Raw genomic sequence first — 23155 nt, 5'->3', positions numbered from 1 at the left:
CACGGATGAGGGGCACAAAGCCAGTGGCATGAGCACATCTTGTCCTCCCCAGGGCTAAGTCAGCCAGTCGGGCCAGGAGCAGGAACACAGCCCAGCTCTGAGGGAATGGCCTCAAGAGAAGGGCAGGAAGGTGCAGCTGCAGGGCATTAACACCCAGCAGCCACAACTGTTTCCAAAGTGACCCTCTCTGTGCCCTTGGATAAGAGATTGCACATTAATGCCTTGCAAATCTGATTATGGCAAGGGTCTTGTCATCCACATAGAACCAAAGGAGCTCATCAGAACAATCCCTGGCTCTTCAAATGGGAGCCCATCACGCTGTAAGGAAAGAGAAGAGCACAGAACAGGAACTGTAGCCCAGATCACTTTAATATCCTGCAACGCTCGTTATTGCTCGTTTCTGTGTGGAGGCTTTGGTGTGGGTTTTTTGTTATACAGAAGGCAAAGGGGGTGAGGTGGGGGGACAATTTACATACTTTAGTTCTGAAAGGGAAAAATCCACCTATGCATAAAACCCTCAGCTGTAACGCACAGCCCTCACTCAGCCAGAGACACCGCACCGAGAAGAGTGTGTATCAAAAGTAACTGTGCTGATTTCCCAGGAAAGCTTCCAAGACAGAAGGAACCCTCTGGATTACTGAAAAATTTATTCTCTTGGTTATTTCTAGAGCCTTTTGTTTAAGCAAAAAAAAAAACAACCCAAAAGGAAGTAGATGTGCTAACCCCAAAGGCTGTGCCAAGGGGCACGACATGCTAACTGCTGGCAGTGCTGTGTGACGCAGAGAAGCAGCACAGCAACGTGCACGTGGTGTGGCCAGGGGCTGGGGTTTGTTAGTCTATCCTTAGCAGCTCAACAGTGTTTTTTCTTCAATGCAGATAAAATTCATCCTCCTCTTTCAGTGACAGATTAGACAGCAGAAGGGGACAGGGGCTGCCTTCCTTCACTGGCTGTGCGCTCCGGCACGGTGCGTGCCCAAGCCTTTATGTGATGACAGTCGGGCCGCTGCGGCCGGTTCTTTCATGGAGCTGTGAGAGTTTCAGTGCAATAGAAATGAGAGGTGCCAACATCACCTGCAGGAGGGAAAGAGATGGCTCAGAACCGCAGAGCAGAGCGATGTGCGCGTGGCCGACGCGAGTCAGGGCCGTCCTTCCCTCACGGCGACGGCCTGGGATGCTCAAAGCTCAGCACCCAAGAGAGAACCCTGAGCACTGATGACAGGACCCTGAGCACCAATGACAGAACCCTTTCAGGTTCACACAAGCTGTGGGACCAGTGAGGAACAGCGCTGGGGGGATGCGGTGCTACAGTCATGTGCAGGGGCAGAGAGAAAACCCAAGTGTGGCCCCGGTGCTGTTGCTGCTGCCACACGTGTTGTGCCATGCTCCAAACATGGGACAGTTCAGTCCTAAGTGTAGCTGGTGCTTCTGAGGATGGGGGTTTGGGGTTGGGGTTTTTTAGGTCGTCAATAATGGCGTGGGAAGTTATGCAAACAGAGCTCAAGGAGCGTTTGCTGGGGAATACGAAATGAGGATTCTTTTCCTCCATGCTTACAAGAGAGGTCAGCAGCACTTTTAAATGATGCTGCAAAGAACATGTATTAAGCTTTGTCCAGAGAAGGGCAGCATCACCTCATATATGACTGCATCCTTGTGCACCCACTGATTGCTCTAAACCAGTATTTCCCACAATTGACATAGGAATGATGCCACTTTATCCCTGGCAATGCAACATTTCACCCAGAAGGTCAGTTCAGGGTCGGAACAGCGTCCACCCACACGTGCACCCACCCACAGACGCAACATAAACAGCAAAGCTAGCGTGCAAGTGCAGGAGCAGCTGTCAGAGACTCTGAGTAAGCAATGCTTGTTCCACGCAAAGGGGTTTTATGACAGTAAATCTATTTATACTGGGATTAAAGATACCAAAGCTCGCTCTTACAAACCACCCAGCACCTCTACCAGCTCCAAGCAAAGACTGAAGCTCTCCAGGCAGGGTGGGAGGCAGCGTTGCCGAGCCTGGCGTGCAGTGCTTACCTGGGGGTCTTCATGGATCTTCTGAGCATCCTTCTCGTAGCTGTCGATGTAGAGGCGCACGGTGGCTCCAGCGCTGCCGGTGCCGCTCAGCCGGAAGATGATGCGGGAGCCGTCGGAGAAGATGAGCCGCAGGCCCTGGGAAGGGCCAAGGGGAGAAGGGCCTCTCAGCTACGTGCCTCTTGGGTACCCAAGCTATTTGCCATGAGACTCAGCCTTATGTGCATGACCCCCGAGCTCCTCCTCTCCATGGAGCCACAGAAGGCTCCTATGTTACGCCCTTCACCCTGGTTTCTGTACTGGGCATGTACTGTCCTATGGTCTGGAATAGCCCTGTGGCTACTTGGGGTCAACTGCCCTGGCCATGCTCCCTCCCAGCTCCTTGTGCACTTCCTCGCTGGCAGAGCATGTGAAACCGAAAAGTCCTTCACTTGGGACAACCACTACTGAGCAACAACTAAAACATCGCTGTGTTATCAGCGTTATTCTCACCCTGAGGCCAAAACACAGCCCCGTACAAGCTACTAGGGAGAAATCTACTCTATTCCAGACAAAACCAGGACAATGTCCCTCTGAGGTCACACACAGCCCAGGCCAGGCTATGCTCACCTGGTTTCTGGAGACGCTTCCATCCACGGGATCGTTGTACTCGAAATTATCAGCTTTCTCCACCGTGTAGACTTTGTCCCCAGAGGATAACTGCTTCCCCACAAAGGAGCGCTCAAACATCACACTCTCCAAATCCTTCATCATTTTGTTGGCTGCATCTGCATCCACCTCTTCATAGTCATACCTACAACCAGCCAGCACAAAGCAAACGTGGGAAGAGGAGGTTGTAAGGAGGAGCAATGTTTTGTGATGCCCTCGTTTAAACACCTCACTTTGCCCCAGAGCTGTTCTCTACTCCCACCCTGGAGGAGAGGAAGAAAAGAGGAGGGTGTGTGTGCAGCAAGGTAGCTGTGATCCCCCCCAGATCCGTGGGACACGCTGAAACATGCTGCAGAGTCCAGGGCTGGGAGAGGCAGAAGCACAGACTGTGCTGCCTCGCACTGTGCGGGCTGAGGGCAGAGGGTTGGACCCACAACCACACTGACTGCAAACAGCTCATCCTAATTCTGCTGACAGGACCTCAACAGGTCCCTGAACATCCTCGTGTGGGTCCCCACAGCAAAGTACAGGTGTGATTGCAACACCCCAGCACCAGCTCTGATCTCGCTGACCCTGGTAACCGGCGGCAGAGAGCGGCCGAAGCGCACGTCAGGATCGGTGCTCCGATGGCCACTGCGACTCGTGCTGCTCCTACCGGCCTGGCTGGCTGGAGGAAGCACACGCAGGCTTGCTGACCTGCCCACCACTGCACGTTGCTTGCTATACAGACACACCTCTGGTGCAAAAAGACTGCCTTTTCATTCTAGACTTGGGCACTTTTCCCACAGGTTTAAGCGCCTCAGACGTACGCTGGCTTTGTGGTGGGGCCAGGGAAAAGGAAGGGGAAAAGACAGAAGGAAAAGGCAAGTTCTTTCATTTGGCAATTTGAGACAGAATTTTCATGCAGGTCTTCCAAGCTGAAAGATTTCTGCCTCGTGCTTTCACTCCAGACAGTGCTCCCACCTCTGCTTACGTGCAGGCTGGTTCTCCTTCCCTTCACACCCTCCGTGTCTTCTGCGGTTACACTAGAGTATTTTGGGAGTGGGTAACTACCAGCCCAGGAGCTGGGCATCCATTCAGTAAGGTGTTGCCATCATGGAAAACAGTACAAATCCCCTCATGGTTTGTGGTCTCAAGAAATGTAACAGACAAAAGGACTCTAGCAAGAAGAAAAGACCTCCACTAAAAGAAGAAAAGATCCCTTGCACATGTAAAATGTCCAGCCTTTGCATACTTGGACACTTACTAGGTTTATCTTTAGAATAACAACTCCTGAACTGGGCATTATGAAGGCAAATAGCCACTGTTCCACTCCACCAGATCCCCTGCATCCTGCAGCAAACTACTCAGGGAGTTTTACACTATTGCAGCAGCACAGGCAAGGAGACAGGAGCAGCCCTGGGGCGGCACGTGCTGGTGCCACCAGCATGGGGGGCTCTGACTGTGGAGGCTCAGCCACAGGCCAAAGGTAAGCGTGAGGTGTCAGGAGCACCTTCCTCACCTGGTGAAGAAGTTCCTGCCATATTTCTGCCAGTGATCCTTCATGATGTCCTCCACGCTCTGCTTGCGGGTGGCGAGGATGGACAGCCACGCCAGGACAGCCCACAGCCCGTCCTTCTCACGGATGTGGTCGGAGCCTGCAGAGAGCCACAGCAGAGACACATTTCCCACCTCCTCACACAAGAGTCTGTTCTATGGCCTCCCCTTGTCTCCTCTGCTCCATCACACTGCCAGCTGTACAAACTCACAAATGGAAGGCATTTCTTGAGCTCCATCCCTGTTGCATTGTTAAAACGGCTCAAGGTATCATCTGCTTTTAGCTATGGCCCAAATAAAACACTCAGCCCCTTTTAGCACACACACTCGTTGTTCACAGGTCCTCAATTCTGTTCCCAAGGAACTAATGGGGAATGCACAGTAAAAAGGTGATCAAAAAGAGGGGAAAGAAAGGCAAATGGACAGGAACGGCTCAGGAAGGACAAACATCAACCTCTTGAAGCAGCTGTCACGTACCATCTGCCACATCAGCACACTCTGATCAGCACATACTCTGGCTGAGCACCAAGAAAAATGTCAGCCCTCACTGAGGAAGCCGAACCCTAACGACTCCAAAATTAGGCTGTGCAATGGAGAGCAGAGAGCAGCTCGTCAGGCAGCAAACAGCAGTGCAAGGAGGGACTTCATTCACCTGCTGAAACCAGAGCGAGCCTCGTGCCTGCTGCTGCTCCTCCAGGCCAGGCACGGAGAGGCTGCAAAAGCCCCCGTGTTGGCTTTGAGGGGATTCCTCCAGAGCAAGCCCTGCACAGACAGCAGGAGCCCATCAGGGGCCAGCCCAGCCCTGCCTTGGGAGCACATTGGGCAGGGGCTGCGTGGCACCCAGGGACTCAGGGAAACCTGAGAGGCTGCTGCAACTTAGAGAGCAGCCCCCTGAACACCTAAATTAAACGAGGGCTCAAATGGCAGCCCAGAATACATCCAGCCCAGGCTCTGTGCTTCTGGTGTGAGCTGGGCCTCGCAGATGCACGACTTCTGGGCTTGACCCCTTGAGCTCTGGAAAACCTCCAAGCAGGTATTAATGAAACCTCAAGGAGGCAGGTCTGGCCTGCTGATGCAGAGAGCACTCCTGAGCTGCTGTTTTACCCCCTCAAGGATTGCCAGAGTGGGCAATCATCTGGGGAGCAAGGCTGGGGGCAGGGCAGGGGTTACGTGGCGCTTTGCACAAACCCCACTATTGTGGCCGCAGCGATAAATTATCCCCACGGTCCTTTACAGCAGAGAGAGCTGTGCAGAGGTGATGGAGAGGAATGCTAAATAAGCAGAGGTCCCATGTGATGTATCAACTTATTGCTGGAATAAAATACCCAGGAAAGCAAGCAGGAATTCTGTCATGTCACATTACTCTAATTGCTCCCGGGCCGCGGTCCCACCGGGTCACAGTTTGTTTCAATTTCTACCGGGTCTTATTTGGCTGCTCCTTCACCTCTCTCCCCTTCAGCACTCACATTCTGCCCAGCTCCAAACAACTCCTCGTTAACTTCCTATCAAACAACCTTCCCCACCCCTTTTCATTCCTTACAGTGCGTTTGCCAGATGGACAAACTCCCTTTGCGTTACGGGGGGGAGTCCAACCCTCCCTTGGGCCCCTTCTCCATCTGTCACCCCCTCGAACTGCTTCAGCCCCTGGCCACTTGCACAGCCAAAACCTCAAACCTCTCGCTCAGCCCCTGCTGCAAATGGAATCAGTCACTTCTATTGGTGATATAGAGCCACTTACCTACGAGGGGATGGAGAGAAACTATGAGCTCACACAACAAAAGATGGAAACAATTTCAGCGAGCTGCTCATTAGAGACCATCTCCTATCAGCAGCTCCATGAATCATTTGCTGGGTTTTGTTTGTATTTATTTACTGAAATGCTGGTGCTCCCTGGTTAGACAAAGTCCAGAACACAAACTGCATGCTGAAATCATTCAGGGCAAAACTCCAAATCCCTTCTTTACTCTACTATTTACTTCAAGATTTCTCTACAGAGATGATACAGTTTCTGAAATTCCCTTTTCCCTTCCAACCTGAGGCCAAATCCCATTTATCAGAACAGCGCTGACTCCAAAAATCTTGCCACTGAAGACTGCTTCAGCCCCAGAGCAAACAGCTTCCAACCAGAGCCTGATGCCCTTTCTCCTGCTAGAGAAACGCTGGGCTAATCCCCTCACGTACAGTTGTGCACCCCTGTTCCACACAGCACTTCATTTCAGGCAACTGGGGGATTTCAGGCTATCCCTGCTAAGCAAGACATCCACACACAGGTTAAAGTGGTTTTCTTTCTGAATGAAAACACAAAAGGTTTGAGCCTGAAATCACCCAACCCCAGATCCCCCCAGACCCTGTGCCTTGCACATCCCACCGGCTGCCCCCTGCTCTTCGGGGGTCTTTAGAGAACAGGAAGAAAAGAAGATCTCAGGAAAAACTGAGCCCAGGAAAAAAAACCAAACCACCCTCAGCCTTTGTGCATGAATTAGGTGCTGACCTCCTGCACGCTGGGAAGGTCCCACTGCCACAGCCAGGATGTTAAAAGCACGTGGTGGATGCCCCAGGAGAAGAGGGGAACACTGAGCGCGTTGAGCGGAATCCGCTCGCTTTCGCTTCCCTGCACAAATAATAGCTGTGTGTCACGTGCACACCCCCAGTAAATTCCTTAAGATGTTCACTTTGTTTCTCAGTAACCTAATAACTTGCTTAGACTGTTCAAAGGCAAGTGTTAATTTAAACTTTATAAATCATACCTTGTTTTTAGAACAGGAAAATGAGGGCCCTATTAAGCTCAGAGATTTAATAGTGACCTGAAACCTTCCCTAATAAAACTGCATGCTCCAAACCATATTTCTTTCCAGAAATGAAAACATTTAGAAGGTTTTCCTGGCCACCAAGAGTTGAAAAATACATTTAACACTGCACTTAATCCCCACAGACTCAATGACCGGGCTAGTAAAGAGGCCCTTAAACTTCCTGCATATCTCCGTATGCCTTCCTAAAAGAACCTGAACGGAGACCTAGCTCCTGCCTGACAAAACCATTGTGTTCCTTTCCACCAGTGATTCTTGCGAGCTTTATTCTTTCTCACGTTAGAAGGAAGCATTAACAACCACACATGGAAGATAAATCCCAACCCACCCAGCACGATAAAGAACCAAGGGCAGGAATAACACCGTCCTTGGTGAAATCAGCAACGCCGACCTACCGGTACCAAAGCTTTCCTCTCCACACAGAGACAGTTTGTTTGCATCCATCAGGTTTCCAAAGAACTTCCAGCCAGTTGGAGTTTCGTACAAAGCAATCTTTGTAGCATGGGCCACCCTTCAAAGGTAAGAAGGCTACGTCACGTCACAGCCGGACCCCCAGCGCTCCCGTGTGGGACACTGCGGGAGGAGCTCCTGTCGCTCCCAGCGTCTCCTTTGGGCTCACACTGAAGGCAGGTCAGGCCACCCATTTGGGGGATTTTTACAATGAACAGTTCTTTGTACAGCAATCCTTTGTTTGTTTGTTGTCTGGGAAGTGGGTGTGATGTGCAGCTAAAGGCCATAACCACACAGCTCTTCCAAAGCAGCTCTCAAAGCTTTTAACAAAGAAAGCATCACTATCAAGTTAAAATGAAAAACCAGGTGGGAAGGGTCATTTATCTGTAAAGAAGGGAGAGAGAAGCTGAGCTCTGCCACGTCCCCAAACAGGGTTTAACTCACTCAACTTCAGCACCTGCCCTGGCAGCCAGCCCCCAGCAGCCCTGGTGCCACCTCACCCTTCAGGGAAGGCCGCAACCGCGCTTCCCCGCGTGTTACGCCCCAAAGAAAGGGACAACCCTTGTCCTTGCCAGGGCTCCCCTCCCCCGTGTCCCCACAGAGGCAGGCTGGTACCTGTCGAGAGCCCCGCTGGTGGGCATGCTCCGGGCGAAGCCGCGCACGCCGGTCTGCTGGAAGTAAGGGATGCTGAAGATGTTGGCGGCGATGACGGCGACCGAGTCGGAGGGGTTCACGAAGAAGCCGTGCTTCCCCAGAATCATGTTGCGATCCTGGGCAAGGCAAGACGGGAACAGCTCTCAGCCCTGCTTAGCACAAGCTTGTTCTAACAGCAGAGGTTGCTCTCCTTGGCAGGCACGGCCCACAAACCCGACAGTTCAGAGGGGCTTCGGGCTGCGCTGAAATAAACAGCTTGGAATTCTGGAAAGCATTTCAGCTTCCTGCTGGGGCTTTTTTTCCCAGCTTTTAAAGCTATTTAAATACAGGCTGGGCTTAGAATCACAGAATGGTAGCGGTTGGAAGGGACCTTTAGAGATCATCCAGTCCAACCCCCCTGCCAAAGCAGGTCCCACCTAGAGCAGGTCACACAGGAACACGTCCAGGTGGGTTTTGAAGCCCTCCAGAGAAGGAGCCTCCACACCCTCCCTGGTTCCAGTGCTCTGTCACCCCCACAGTGAAATAGTTTTTCCTTATGTTTAAATGTTTTTGTGTTCCAGCTTCTTTCTATTACCCCTTGTACTTGGTTTTCAACACAGCAGACAGCTATTACTGTGGTGGCAAACTGCAGCGAGGACTTCACTTCCACTCACAACTACAGGAGGGAGAGAGGGAGGGGGGGAAATAAAAAGGGGCTTTGCCTTCATTCTCCCCTGCTTCAGAGGAGCTGAGCAGTCAGATCCCCCATCTGACTAGAGGGCCAAAAGGAGAATGCAGAACAGCCCATTTACCCCATCTCCATCAAAGGCAGCTCCAAAGTCATACTCTCCTGTCTTCATGGTCTGGACCAGGTCAGCAGCGTAGGTTAAGTTGGGGTCAGGATGGTGGCCACCAAAGTCCTCCAGTGGGGTGCAGTTCACAGCTGAATTTGCTGGGGCTCCGAGCTCCTCACACAGGATCTTTTTCACATAAGGGCCCACAACTATCAGGGCAGAGCACAGAGAGGAAAAGAGTCAGGCTGTATCTCAATACCTCTGGGCAGATCTTTGCCTATCTGCTGTGATGGGACCCTGAGTGAAGTCCAGCAGGGCAGCTCTGATCACAGCAGCAGCACTAACCTCCTCTGCCTCTCAAATGCAGATTGATGTGTGTGAGCCATGCAGCATCCCCCCCAACACCTCTGCCCTAGCTCAAGTCCCAAGCTCATTTGCCAAAACAAGATCATGCAAAGCCATAAAGAAGCTGGCCTGCAACAAGAAAAAAGCGGTATGTTACAAAACAAAACCCCAAATGTACAAGTGATGGATGTAAAAGAGCTTTCTCTCTGAAAGTGGGTGGCAAAGACCCAGGGACACCCATCCCCATGATGCCCCAAAGCCACGTGCCCCTGTACCTCCGTGCATGGCATCTATGCGAATCTTGAGGTGGTTTTTCCCTGAAAGCAGTTCCTTTAATGCGCTGAAGTCAAAGATGCTCCTCAGCATATTGGCATAAGCTTCTACAGAGTCCACAATTTCCACTGGGAACAAAAAAGAAGGTGACAAGTTAGCAGAGACCAACTGTCACAGTCAGAAACCTTTGTGGGGAAGTAGTTTTGCTGCACGTGGCTCTGCGCTGACAGTCCTCAGTGCAAAGCCCTAAACATCCTCAGAATCATTTCACAAAGACAATAACAATGGTCCAATATTAAGAACTTAGTGACAGGCTGTCAATTCTAATTGGGTTACAGACCAAACAGACCAACAAAATCCTTAAGACAAACACCGTTCCCTGGACTTCTTTCAAGAGGGCTCAGTCCCACTTCCACTTACTTGGAGAGTAGGATTAAAGGAAAAGGGGGAAAAAATCCCATATATATATAAATCAGGTCTCCAATTTCCACCAAGGTCAACAGGAACTGTGCACCTAAGGGCTCCAAAAAGTTGCAGCTTTGCCACTCACAGGCAAAGACAGAGCTGCCAAAACACCAGTAACATGAAAATCCTGCTATACAGAAATGAGGACTGAGAGAAAAACCAGCTTTTGTTCTTTCATTTAATTACAAGCACAGGTCACCAGGAGAAGGCAAAAAAAATACTCCCAGTGTTATTCAAAAGCCTTTTTCTAATGCCTTTTCAACATTTCCCTGCTGACTGACAGAAGTCACGTGTGGAATGCAATGGCTTTCCCACCCACACAGGCAGCTTTGGCACGTGAAACCAGGGAGGAAAATCGGCTGCAATGATTAAACACTGTGATTTCTAAACACACTCTAACTGCAGAGTTGTCTGTTTGGCAAGCACATGTGAATGGTAACCTTGCAGACAAAATAGTCTCTGATTTGAATGGAGCTTGAAGGAGCAGATTTACCTATTGAAGTACAACCTTTTGTAGCACAGAGATGATGTCATTCAAGTATCTACACAAGGTGAGATGCAGGCCAAAATAAAACAATCCAAAAGCCCCCACAAATTCCTGGATGCCAGAGTGACCAGGAGCAGTGTCCTTGCTTGGCTTATCCAACAGAACAGAATCTTACAGGTTGGAAGGGAGCTTGAAAGATGATCTAGTCCACAATGAGAAGGAAAGGCCAGAATGGCCACATCTGTCCCTCAGAAACACCAAATGTCCTTGCCAGCTCATGGCAGGTCCACACTAACTCCACTTGAAAAGCAGCTCCAAGAGGAAGAAGAGTCATTTACCTGTGAATGGCTTAAATTTGTTCTCCAAGTCGAACTGCTGCTTCCCAATGGTGCTCAGGTCCACCTGGAGGTCTGGGCAGATTGCATACTCTTCAATTTTCTTGCTGATCTGGAAAATTTTATCCGTGATACCTTCGGGAGCAGGACCTGCCAAATAAAATGGGCAAGGGGGAAGGTGTTACAGGACCAGACTGCAAGAGGAATGCACTCAGCAAAAGACCAGAGGCTGGGAGTAACTCCCTAGGAGAGGAATATCAAGCTACGAGGGGAGCAGAACAATCCCTGGCTTCATTTAAGGAAACTCACTGCTCAGAGCACTGAATGTCTGGGATATTTAGACAGTTAAATTAGGTTCCTCCGGGTCAACACAAGAAACAGCCAAACAGAGACAGAGCAGCTCAGAGGGAGCCAAGAGACCTTACCTCCATTGGCAATATTGAACTTAATGCCAAAGTCCCCATTGGGCCCCCCGGGGTTGTGGCTGGCTGTCAGAATGATGCCACCAATGGCTTTGATTTTCCTGATGATGCAGGACACTGCTGGCGTGGAGAGAATGCCGTTCTGCCCGATGACCAGGCGGCCGATCTGGGAAGCAAAGAGCAAAACAAATCCTAAAACCAAACTCCCAGACGCTGGTGACAGGCAGAGCAGAGCCCCTGGGAGCTGTGCTGGTGGCAGAGGTGCTGCCTGCTTCCAAGTAAACGGATGACCCTGCTCTGTTGGGCCTTTTCAGCATTTTCCTTCCTTTCTTTTACCTTCAACTAGAAATGGCAGTTTGCACTGAAGAGCTGAGCTTTCCAGAGGCATCTAAACAGCCACCCAAAAGAACCCACAACAAAACTCCTTTGGCTATAGTCTCAGACTCTGCTTTCAAAAGACACAATGGGACTGAGAGAAGCCAAAATGAAACACAAATCAAACATTATCACTCGTCCCATGGGACCAGCTGCAGATTCTCTCACTGGCCGAGGGTAACACGCCACCTTCCCACCAACTTAGTAATGCCACTGAGATTAAATCCAGGCCAACAGCAGGTAATCAGGATCTGGCTGCTGCAATAAAACAGAAGATGAGTATTCTTCTGGAAGAACATGCTCCTAAACCATAGCCCCCAAATGAGGTGGCAGAGACCTTAGAAAACACCAGACTACTTTCCATCAGCCGAGGGGGATCAGACCCTGGCACACGAGTGACAAAAGAAGAGGAAATTAATTCACAGAATCACAGAATCTGAAGGGTTGGAAGGGACCTCAAAAGCTCATCCAGTGCAACCCCCAACTGCCAGAGCAGCACCATCTAGAGCAGGGCACACAGGAACTCATCCAGATGGGTTGGAATGTCTCCAGAGGAGCAGACTCCACAGCCCATCTGGGCAGCCCCTGCCAGTGCTCCCTCACCTAAAAGGGAACCTCTGATGTTCCAGCTTGTACCTCTTGCCCTATCATTGGACATCATTAAGGAGAGCCTGGCTCCACCCAAGATAAACCAGAAAACAAAAGGCAGCGTTCCTGGAGGGAAAGGCCACGTTGGGTGCTAAGCCAAGGGCGCTGGATGACTGTGATTCCTCTCCTGTGGCACTGCCTGGTGCTAAGCCCCAGCTCCGCTGCTCAGCAGTGATTACATGCTACAGCTGTCACAGACCAGCTGGGCCAGCCAGGCACTGCTGAAAGACCTGCACCTCTAGCAAACAACCAGCAGAAACGTGAAACAGCAGTTTAGCAACCCAAAGTGCTGTTCTTTCAGCTGGGCCTGGCAGGTAATACTCCAGGCTGACGGCACACATTGAATTTGAAGTAGCCCAACCTACACGGGTTTTGCTTTGTCCCCCATTCTCAGCCCAAGCCAGCACACCTTGTCTCATGTTTTAATCCAGCCCCCAAGTCTTGCTCCCTCAGTTTTACCAAGAATTATTGCAGCTTTTCCAGGAAGGTCCTTCTCTAAAACCTCATTTATTGTCTCCCAGCTTCACTTCCAGGGTCACATCCAGCCATGAGGCCCGTCTGCATTGGTGCTCAGCCAGGCCTGGCATGCAGCAAGAGGGATGCTGCAGAGGACTGGCAGGACAAGGGAGGTTCCCTCCCAAAGCAGGCAGCAGCTGCAGGAGAGCTGGGTGAACACATCAAATCCAGTGTCCTTCCCCAGCCCATCCTCCCCACACACCTCAGCTGCAGCTCTGCACATGCATTGCTCCTCCAGCAGCAAGGAAAAGAGGAAACACTCATCTCCATACAAGCTGCTCTATGTTTTGGGGTCCTCCTTGGCTTTCTGAGGTCTTCAGCTGTCACTTCCCACCCATGCACTGCTAAGCCCCATGTGGCAGCCCCTGGGAAAGGCTGCTCAGCACTGCAGCCTGCTCAGCAATTCAATCTGTGTTAAGTTCTCTGGGATTTCCTTCTGAGAAGAACCTAAGGATGAAATGACGCAGAAACACCTTTCACAGACTGCTCAGAACAGACCTGTTCACACACAGACCCACTTTATGTGGCAGCTTTGGGTTACAGTACTCAGGCAGCACATCCACTCTGGTTTTACTGAAAGCCCCACTAAGATGCACATGGGCAGGAGACCTCCTGCACCCCCTCTCCTCTCCTCCCTGTAACACAGGCTGATGCTATCACATCAAAAAACATGGTTTCCAGGACGAGGGAGCTGGTGTCTGCAGCTTATCGTGTCTCATCACATCCCTCCAGCTCTCCCTCTGTAAAAAGGCTGCATCACAAGATGCACCAGTCCTACTCACTCTGTCACTTACTGTCTCTGAAGACAGACACTTCCATTTATACAAGTCAGGGGAAGTGGATCAGCTACCTTGGTCATTTCCTTTAACCAAATAATCATCACTTAAAACATGCAATGTGATGCTGCTGACACAGCAAAAGTGCCAGGCACAGTATGGAAACCCTGCTGATGCCACATTTGTCAAGGTCAGAGAGATTTCCACACGCCCAAAGCACGACATGTGTGCCATCCTCATGGCTTATTGGTTTGAAAACAACCTGGGACTCATCCCTTCTATTCCATACAGCAAGATGAGCTGATAGCCACAGGTTATTAGCCAGACTTCATAAAGACAATCAATGGAAAACACCAAACCCAGCAGTGAAACGAGACCTCAGCCGGGTGTGGGCCACGCTGCTGGAAAGGAAGGCACGAGAAAAGCCTCAGCAGGTGAAGATCAGCCTTAACCTCACCTTCACCAGCAGGAAACCTGTCCTGCTGTCAAGCAGGCCTGGTTCTTTGGGCTTATTTTCCACCTCTTCTTCTCAGCCCACACACTGCCTTAAGAGGAATGCATTAATTTCCAATGCCAAAGGAATTTTCCCCCACCCAAGATGGAAAATGTGGTTGATTTTTTTTCTGGAAAAGAAGAAATCCCAAAGCCCAAACAAAGCAGTTCTCTCCTCCTGTCCTCCCATTCACTGCTGATTACCCTGCTGTCAGCAGGTAAGTTTTCCTGTCAGCTCCCTAAGAGCCAGGTCTTTTCAGCACAGTTTGCTCTGCACGGTGAGATCCAGGACAGACAGCACAGCCCTTTCCTCTTAAAAGGAAGAAGGAAGCAAAGACACAAACCCCAGTGCACCAACAGTCCTTGACTGCAACCAGCTGACTAAAGCCTTTGAGGAAATTAAACCTCACAATGATTAGTATCCTATGGGTTTCTGCATTTATCAGCCACACACTAGAGGAATGTAGTCACTTAACATTTACCAACCCCGTTGGCAGCAGCCATTTGGACTATCAGTTCCACTGCAGACTTATTAAGGTACCTCCCATCACCTCCAACTACCATAGATGATCCTTGTCGATCTCTTAGGTCTATGGAAAAAAATATACTCTGGATGAAATTCTGCAAATAGTTCATCTTGGATTCAAAATAAAAGGTCTTCTTCCTTAATCCACTGGTTCCTGGCTTCTGGTCGCTGTAAGGAGCTGTTGGTATGGTCAACAGGGGCAGAGGAGTGTCTTCCATGGTCTGTTTTCATACAGATGCATTTAAAAAGGAAACTATGCCAAAAAAAAAAACCCAAAAGAAAATCAATCTTGACACCAGCAATGGCCCATCTATTAGACAGAAGTTCAGTGAAGCTGCTGAGCAACCCAAAAATAGCTGCTTGGACCTGGAGCCCAACGCGGTCCCTGTAACTGATGACGGCTTCTTGCACTTGTTGTGGAGGATCAATGTCACGGAGAATAGGCAACTCCACGCTGCTGCTCCTCGCTGAAACGGTCAGGAAGACAAAAATCCTTTCCTAGCCACCCTCCCCAGGCACAGCTCCCTGCCATTCTGCTCCTTGCCAGCAGCACCAGTCCATGGGGTTCTGGGTGCCGGGGAGGGGGCAGCGAGCGGCTCTGCCCCCTGCCCGGCTGCACGTCCCTGGAGCGGAGCACGGCGCCTGCAGCAGCCCCAGGCCCAGCGGGTCCCTGGGAGGTAAGGCTCCAGCAGGCCTGGCAGCCTGCTGCCACAGCTATTTTGCAAAGTCTGGGGAGTTAAAGGTCACTCTTAAAATGGAAGGCAACAGATCTGTTACCTACTTTGCCCATGCGAGTCCTGCTCTGACAGCCCGACTGCTCCCCAGGCTCCCTCTCAAACACAGGGGCGTTACCCACGATGAATCGTGGGGCAACAGTAAGAACATCCCAGAGTGGATAAGAGGCCAAAAGAGCAATGCTTTCAACTGAATACCCACACAAGTCTCACCAAGGGCAGTATGTGCACCTAGAATTACTAAAACCACACAAAATGCCAAGGTTTGCATCTGATAACGCTGTTCACTTCCATAGAACCCCAGAATGGTGGGGGTTAAATGGCACCTCCAGAGCTCCTCCAGCTCAACTCCCTGCTAAAGCAGCTTCCTCTCAATCAGGGGGCACAGGAACGTGTCCAGGTGGGGTTGGAAACCTCCCGAGGAGGAGCCTCCACACCCTCCCTGGGCAGCCTGGGCCAGGGCTCCCTCACCTCAGCACCAAAGGAGCTTCTCCTTGTGGAGCAAGGAGGTCTTTCGTTTTAGAGCAGCTTAAACACACACAGTAGAGACTCAGGGATCAAGACATTTTTATGAAGCATCATCTTCCTGACCACGGGGAGGGCAACTTTGAACGCCAGACTGAAACCAGTTTCCACCAAACCTCTTCAATAACACTTTGTCCTTTGTCTAAAACCAGCTCATGGCTATTATTGGAGCAGGTAAAGAACATACCCCTGTAATGACTCTGTTTGTGGGAAAAGGAGCTGTGTACACAGCTGAAGTGACACCCCAAGAAGGTGCTCACAGCACTGTTTCCAGAGGTGCCGGTTCTGTCCTTCCCCCAGCAACTGACAGATTTCCTTCCAAAGGGTAAAGAGATCCTGTTTTATACATCAGTACATTAAAATCAAGGGGGATGATGAGCATGGGACTGAGGTGAAACCTCGTGACTGAAGGCAGAAAAACACCTTTGGAGAGAAGGGCTCTACCTGAGCCTCTGTGAATGTGTCAATGGAGCTGAAGAGCCACACGAGCTTGTCTAGGGAGGGAATTCAGTTCCTGAGGAAGGGGGATTTCATTCAGGTTTGCTCTCAGAAAGCAAAGCCACTTCAGCCACCTGCAGGAACTCCAAAGGCTTGCTGCCTACCCACCAAGTCCTCCCTTTATCCCACCAAACCGCAGCGAAGCACGTGTGGTGCAGCACTGGGACAACACCCACTTCACACCGGCACTGAGACTGCCTGGGATGCGCTGCAGGAACACACCTGGTTTGTACCTCACAGCCTTGCTCTTTCAGCATCCTGCAGCTGAGACGCCCTTCATTTTCACACAAAGGCACAGGTTTCCCTCTAGCGGCAGAGAAAACAAAATCCAGCTCCCCAAATGACCCACGAGCAGCCTCACACCGGACAGTCAGTCAGTGCCCCTGGCAGGAAAAGCCCTAAGCAAGCTCTTTCCCTTCTTGTTCCCGGCGAGATAAACTTACTGCCCCGTGAAATGCCGCAGCATTAAGTGACAGGAGGAGGGCACAGGCCCCCTCCCAGCTCTGGAGGCTGCATGGAAGAGATGCACAGGGGCTCCCTGTGAGCTATCTGTGCATGGAAGTGTGCATGTTCTAGTCAGAGGAATCAAGCCAAATGAAGCTGGAGAGAAAGGTCTGGTCATCTGTGCCATGCTTGTGTACATAAACCAAAACACATTCTATCAAATGAAATGTAAAGGAGTGGATTTAAAGCAGAGGGACAAGAACAGCAGACACACCAACCCTGCCCCTGTGGTGCTCACCCGGTCCCAGGGCTTTCCTACGACAACTCTGTCACTACCTGGCATGAACTAAACCACCAGTAATTGGCCAGCCAGGGCTGGTGATCACATGGTTGCCAAAAGATTCAGAGGCAAAGAAAGTTAAAAGCTGGATCCTGACTACCTCAAAGGCTGGCGACTGGTCATTTGATCTGGGAGGCTTTCCTTGGATGATTGTGATCATTACAGACACCTTACAAGCTTCAGAGGAATTCAGCAGGTTGTCTGTGAGGGATCAAACACACCTAGGGCATCCTCTAGAAAGCTGATGCAACTTGTTCTGGAAATCTCCCTCTCCAGGTAAACTGTGCCCGTGCATAATTAGCCTCAGAAATGTTTTGCTACAATCTGCTGTACATCTCCCTTGCTGTGGTTTAAGTCCCTCTGAGCTGACCCAGAAAACAAACTCATCATAATCCTCTTCCTGACAACTTCTCACACGTTAAACAAGATCCTCTAGCACATAGACTCTGAGTGTCCTCTCTTTGCCACAGCAAACCACCCCAATCTCCTTAGCTCTTCCTTGTGGTCATATTTTGTAAGTCTCTTGTTCCTCGTGGCAGTCAGAGGCTGATGAGGACATTTCTCCCTCCAAACCACAGATCTGCCACAGGAAGGCACATTTACTTGCTGAGGTCCCCTTTCACTACCTTGCACCTCAAACATGAAACAACAAGGTTAAAACCATCAACTGTTTGCTTTGGTTAATGATAAAAAGACAAGACTATTTTGGGAGGACTTCAGCAAAACATGGCAAAGCATGCAGTTCCTCCCTTGGCTCAATAACATCAGTCCCTGCCCCATCCCCTCTGCCCCTGCATGACATTTGTCATCTTTCCCCAGCCCATCCACTCGGGCCGTGGCTGTTTGGAGCCTTCTCCAGGCCAGCAGCTGGGCTCTCCTGGCTCCACACTGCAACACTAACCATCCTCAGCACAGCCTTCCTCCAAAACACAATCTTAGATTTTGACATTCAGGCAAGCAAAAGACTTGGGAAGGACCCACTGTGCAAAAGCCAGGTTGGGCTGAACAGGAATTCTCTCTTCACACTCCCAGCAAACACTCTTGGGTCAGGCCTCTCCAAGGCCCAGGACGGCCTCTCCTTTCAGCCTCTTCCCATTCCTCTGCCACTCTCTCCTCAGTGGGAATTATCCTTACACTCTCTTTCTTTGATTAGGCAAGAAGTCACACTGCATGAAACCCCAGGGAATAGATGAGGCACTCTGCAGTTACTTGAAGCTCTGTTCTCTGCCCTGCTGCCTGCATGCTCACCGTAAGAGGGTGCCAAGAGCCCTCAACAACCCACTGCTCAGCTGCCAAAGCCATGCACAGTGCAGCTGTGGGCCAGGCAGCCACTGCTGCCCGTGACATTTGGCAATGTCAAGCTAAATGGAGCCAAAGTATAATAAATAAACTGCAAAACTCTTTGTTTCCATAAGAATTAACTAGGAATCTAGGTTGCTCTAGAGACTCCAGAGAGGCAAAATACCTGGCACCGTCTGGACAGCACGAACGCACACGGATGCAACCACGGACATAGGAGTCACTCTGAAATTAAGTGACAATGTTCTGTATCTACATTGCACCCCAGTTAAAGTGAAGAGAGAAGCTGAGTAGGTGGCAGAACAAGGGCTGGGGATGAAACCATCATCTGCAGGGCTGCTACAGGTACCACGACGGGCTCCAGGTTTTTGTCACGTCGGTAGGGGCTGATGCTCTCTCTGCCAGGAGAGTACACAGCAGCAACCAAGATTGAGAAACTTTCTGTTCAAAGGTCAGCTCTTTAAAGCACACCCAAACCTGCATGTTACCTTGGACTCCCCCAGCATTTACTGTCCTGCCCCTGCACTGGGGGATGGGAGACTGATTGCAGCTGGTTTACCTGCCCCAGGATTTCTGGCCTTAGAGATAAGAGATAACCCCTGTCCCTGGGTCCTCTTAGAAAGCAGCACCTGAACTCAAAAAAATCCACAAAGTGCAGACATTGCTGGGGAGGAGACTGGCTGGCTTGGCCACATGCTGTTGTGAGGAGCAGAGGTCTGGTTAAACCTTGCAGGATCAGGGACAGAAGCAGTGGTGTGAGGTGTACAGAGCCAAGCTGCTGTCTGGCAGCAAGCCAATAACTCATGGTATGGATACAGAGTGGTGTACATGGCAGGGAACAGCACAGATGGAAGGGGAGAGGTGGATAAGTACACAAGAGCTTTCTCAGAGACTTAATAGGATATGCTAGAGAAGCTTTACCTGTAGGCCATGGGGTAAAAAGCAGCTGAAGTACAGGAGGAAAGGGAAGTCCAGTGGAAGGGCTGTGGAGAGTCCACCTAGACCCTACCTTACTGAAGCCATTCTGATCAGAGGGTTTTTTCCCAGGCAGGGATTCAATAATCTCCCCAGGTAACACTCTCCTTCCATAAGCATTAAACTTCCAAAATGCTTTCCAATATCCAACCTTAACCTCTGCTGTTGCAATTTTAACTCTTGCCATATCCCCAGCAGGCCAGACGATGACATTACCTCCTTTCTGCAGCATCATTTCCAGACTGCCAGCATACTTCCCCATCTCTAGGCTAAGCTCATTCCTTTCTCCCTGGCCCAACCTCAGTCACTCCAGCTGGCTTAGGAAGTTCCTCTGCAACTTGTACCCTGAAGATGTGCAAGACAGAACTCGTATTTTATTACTGCTGCCTGTGCACCCTCCTTGGCACTGCTTTTTACTGGTATTTATAAGATACGTTCCAGTTCATCACTGGAATCATTAATCACAGAATCTTAAGGGTTGGAAGGGACCTTGAAAGATCATCTTGTCCAATCCCCCTGCCAGAGCATCACAATGGGATGGCAAAGACCCACCATAGTGCACTTCTTCATCCTAGTGCAGCTTGGTCTTGGCATAAGACACACAGGTAGCAACTACTATCCCAAACTTTGCCTTTGACTCCATCCTGCTGCCCCACCAACACAGCCAGAACTGTGGTTTCTGGTTATGTAGAGTCATTGTTCCAGGAGATTACAGTTAAATCCCTGTTAGTATGAATTTCAACTCTGCCTGCTGGATTTGCAGAGATTAACTGCAAAGCACCTTAGTCCTTCCTTTGAGCTGGAGTTTCATTACTGTGGAGTTTAAAATTCCAAGAAGGGACTGAAACTGAACAGCCTGACCACTGCTTTAACCTTCAGCTGTAAACTGATACAAGCCAATTAACTTTATGGGCAAAAAGAAGCTAGGCCAGTGCAAAAGCAGCCTCCAAGCTGTAAGAGCTGCTGCATGCAGAGTTGTCTGTAAGGCTGTGATGCAACATTGCAACAGAGTTTGATCACTTGGCTTCTCTGGGATAATTGAGTGAGGGGAAAAAAAACTAACAGCAGCCAAGACAGGAAACTAAACTTTTCTAGAGTAGAAAGCAGTACTTTTAGTGAAAAGGCCTGTTTGTCCTGCAGCAGTAAAACTAAACCAGGCAAGTATTTAACATGCAAAGCACTGCCTGGCATTCAAAACACCTTCAAGCAATTTGCTTTAATGTAGCTACTCTGCAGCACTTTGAAATCTGTTTATTTAAGAAGGAACCAAGGGCACAGAAAATCTGTTGACTAGCAGATGACAATATTAGTAAATGAATCTGGTGCTGCTGTATGACCAGATCTAGATTTTCAGCTTCAGCTCTGTACACTTTGAAACAAAGCTAGTGCACAGTCACAATTCTACTCCGACAGGTGACACTGACTCACATTTATGATTTTGTGCTATTTTAGCTACTGTGCCAGTCTCTCTGGCTCTTGAGGGGGAAAAAATAGGTGAATTTCACAGCACCATCCAGCCTGTACCACGACCTCTGCTCTGCTACAATAAAAGTGCAGAGACTCTGCATCAGAATGCTGTAATATTGCCAAACTTTCACTAGAAATAGTCAGTCTCAGGCCATGAACATTATCTTGTTTTAGAAATCAATGAAAAGCTTTTAAAGTAAAACTTCTTACTTTGTATACTGTGTCTTGGCTCTTAACCCACATATTCTCCCACCTGTTCTCTTCCTCTACCTCCCATTTCATTTCTTGCCTTTCCAGAACATTGTTCTGACTTCAGAACCAATTCTGCCCCAGCGCTTTAAAGTCATGTGGAAAAAATACTACAAGGCAAATGCCCATTAGCAAGTGCAGCCCTTGGGGGTCTCTTCTGCTACTCTGGCGGAAGGCTCAGCGCTGTCACGCTGCACGTACACGAGTGTCTGCTCAGTCAGGATGGAGGATTCAAGCAGCGACTGTCCCTCAACCCCCTCCCAAGAAGACACCTAATCAGAGCTCAGTGTGCTCTACCTACAGGTCACTGGGCTGGAGCTGAGACGCAGATGACAGAGAGCTCCTCGGTGCCTGGAAGGCTGCCACATCCTGCCAGGCCCTGGGGACACATCCAAAAGACTGCACAAACTCTGGCTTTATCCCAGGGAACAAGTCTCCCAGTCTGCTTATTCATACAGATCCAAGGTGCTGTCTGTGTGTGCAGCTGGGTGTGAAGGCTGTACCTTTCAACTGTAACCCCATCTCAGAACGTGTAAATAAAGCAGTGTCTGTGGCTTTTCCCCTCAGGGAAGGTTACACTATCCATCACTTCCACAGGCTCACACAGCAAGGCCAGTGCTGCTAAGGGATGTTGGGATATGGACTGAGAGTTGAACACAAATCACAACAGGCAAAATTCCATAGAGCTTAAAAAGAAAAGAGTTATTTGCTTCTTTATACTATAAGAAGGCAGTGATCTCAAATTTGGGCTCTTTTCTCCAGAAGCCATACATTTAAAGGCATCGGGGCACCTGATTGCCACCGGGAAGCTGAAATAGGTAACTCTGAGGTTCTACCACAATGTAGAGCAACAGGAGCCTGTGTGATTTCACTAATTTAAGTTCCTGGAAGCAGCAAAGAAAAGGCATAATAGGTCATGTCATGAAAGTTTGGAGGCAGAAGAGTTGGCAGAGACCCTATCCACCAAGCACCCTCAGCTCACTCTCCTTGTTAGTCTGTGATGAAGAAAGCTTGCTCCTGAAGAGGAGTCAGGTTGCCCTGAAGAAGGCGTTGTTTTTCATTTGGAAAAGTCCAAATGTAGGGAAAACCTGCCTTTGCAAATTCAGCATCAGCTCAGCCATCCCTACCAACATCACGTTCCCAGCTGGGCTTCTCTCGGGCTCACAGTACCAAGGAGAACCAACAGGGATGAAGCCTCTAGCAGCAAGATGCAGTCCATTGTGGTGTAAGGAATTGCTCCCCTCCCCATGTGGTGTCACCGGTTTGTGCTGTTCGCTGGAAAACATAATCACCCAGAGACAGGGAAAGCAAGTTCCAGGGAAGCTGCGCCTGGGGCCGCACCTGCGGGTGCCCGGCCGCTCCCGCACAGAGGACAACCGGGCGCTCCTGGCTGCGCGCAACAGGAGCTGCGCCCCACGCCGCGCCTCGCCACCTCGCGTGCCGCTGTCCCCGCTTCGCTCCCCCCCGCTTCGCAGCCGCTGCCGGCTCCGCCGCCCCGCTGCCCCCGCACGCAGCCGCGCCGGAGCCCGGCCCGTCCCCCCGCCGCGCCGCAGCCTCACCCCGTTGGCGGCGGCGATGCGGACGATGAGCTGGATGGCGTCCCTCATGTAGAAGCGGCCGTCGCCCCCCACCACCAGCGTGGCCTCCTGCCGCTCGGCCGGCGGCACGGTGGCCAGGATGCTCTGGATGAAGTTCTCGGTGTAGTGGACATTGCTCTGGAAGACCGTGACCCGCTTGCGGAGCCCGCTGGTGCCGGGTTTCTGGTCGCCGTAGGGCTTGGTCTTCACCGCCACGATCCGCACCATGGCCGGGCCGCCGCTGCGAGTTCCGGGCGGCCGCAGCGCCGGGCGGGGAGCGGCGGCCGGGGCCGCCCCGCGACCGCCCCTTAAAGGCGCCGCCGGCCCCACGGGCTCCCCCGGCCCCGGCCCCGGCCCCGGGGGCTGCCCCGGCCCCGCACGCAGCCTCGGCGCGGAGCGGCGGCTCTCTGCGCCCGCGGGATGCCGAGCGGCGCGGCCGAGCACCGTGTGGGGAGAGGGTGAGGGAGGTGAGCGGGCCGGGCCTGGTC

At 50.9% G+C, this 23155-nt stretch overlaps 1 protein-coding gene across 1 annotated transcript; it reads right to left on the bottom strand.

The window, feature by feature from the left end:
• Positions 1-351: 351 nt before the first annotated feature.
• On the bottom strand, positions 352-22915 carry PGM1 (phosphoglucomutase 1). Its single transcript, XM_062003672.1, has 11 exons — positions 22650-22915; positions 11230-11392; positions 10808-10954; positions 9520-9645; positions 8918-9108; positions 8088-8242; positions 7418-7533; positions 4181-4316; positions 2641-2824; positions 2035-2169; positions 352-1071 (listed from the first exon to the last, which is right to left on the bottom strand). Exons 1-11 carry the CDS (start codon positions 22893-22895, stop codon positions 982-984), a joined length of 1689 nt encoding a protein of 562 aa, XP_061859656.1. The 5' UTR covers positions 22896-22915; the 3' UTR covers positions 352-981.
• Positions 22916-23155: the final 240 nt, after the last annotated feature.

Source organism: Colius striatus, chromosome 10 (assembly GCF_028858725.1).
Source record: "Colius striatus isolate bColStr4 chromosome 10, bColStr4.1.hap1, whole genome shotgun sequence".
Taxonomy (NCBI): domain Eukaryota; kingdom Metazoa; phylum Chordata; class Aves; order Coliiformes; family Coliidae; genus Colius; species Colius striatus.
This window is presented reverse-complemented; position numbering and strand designations above follow the sequence as displayed.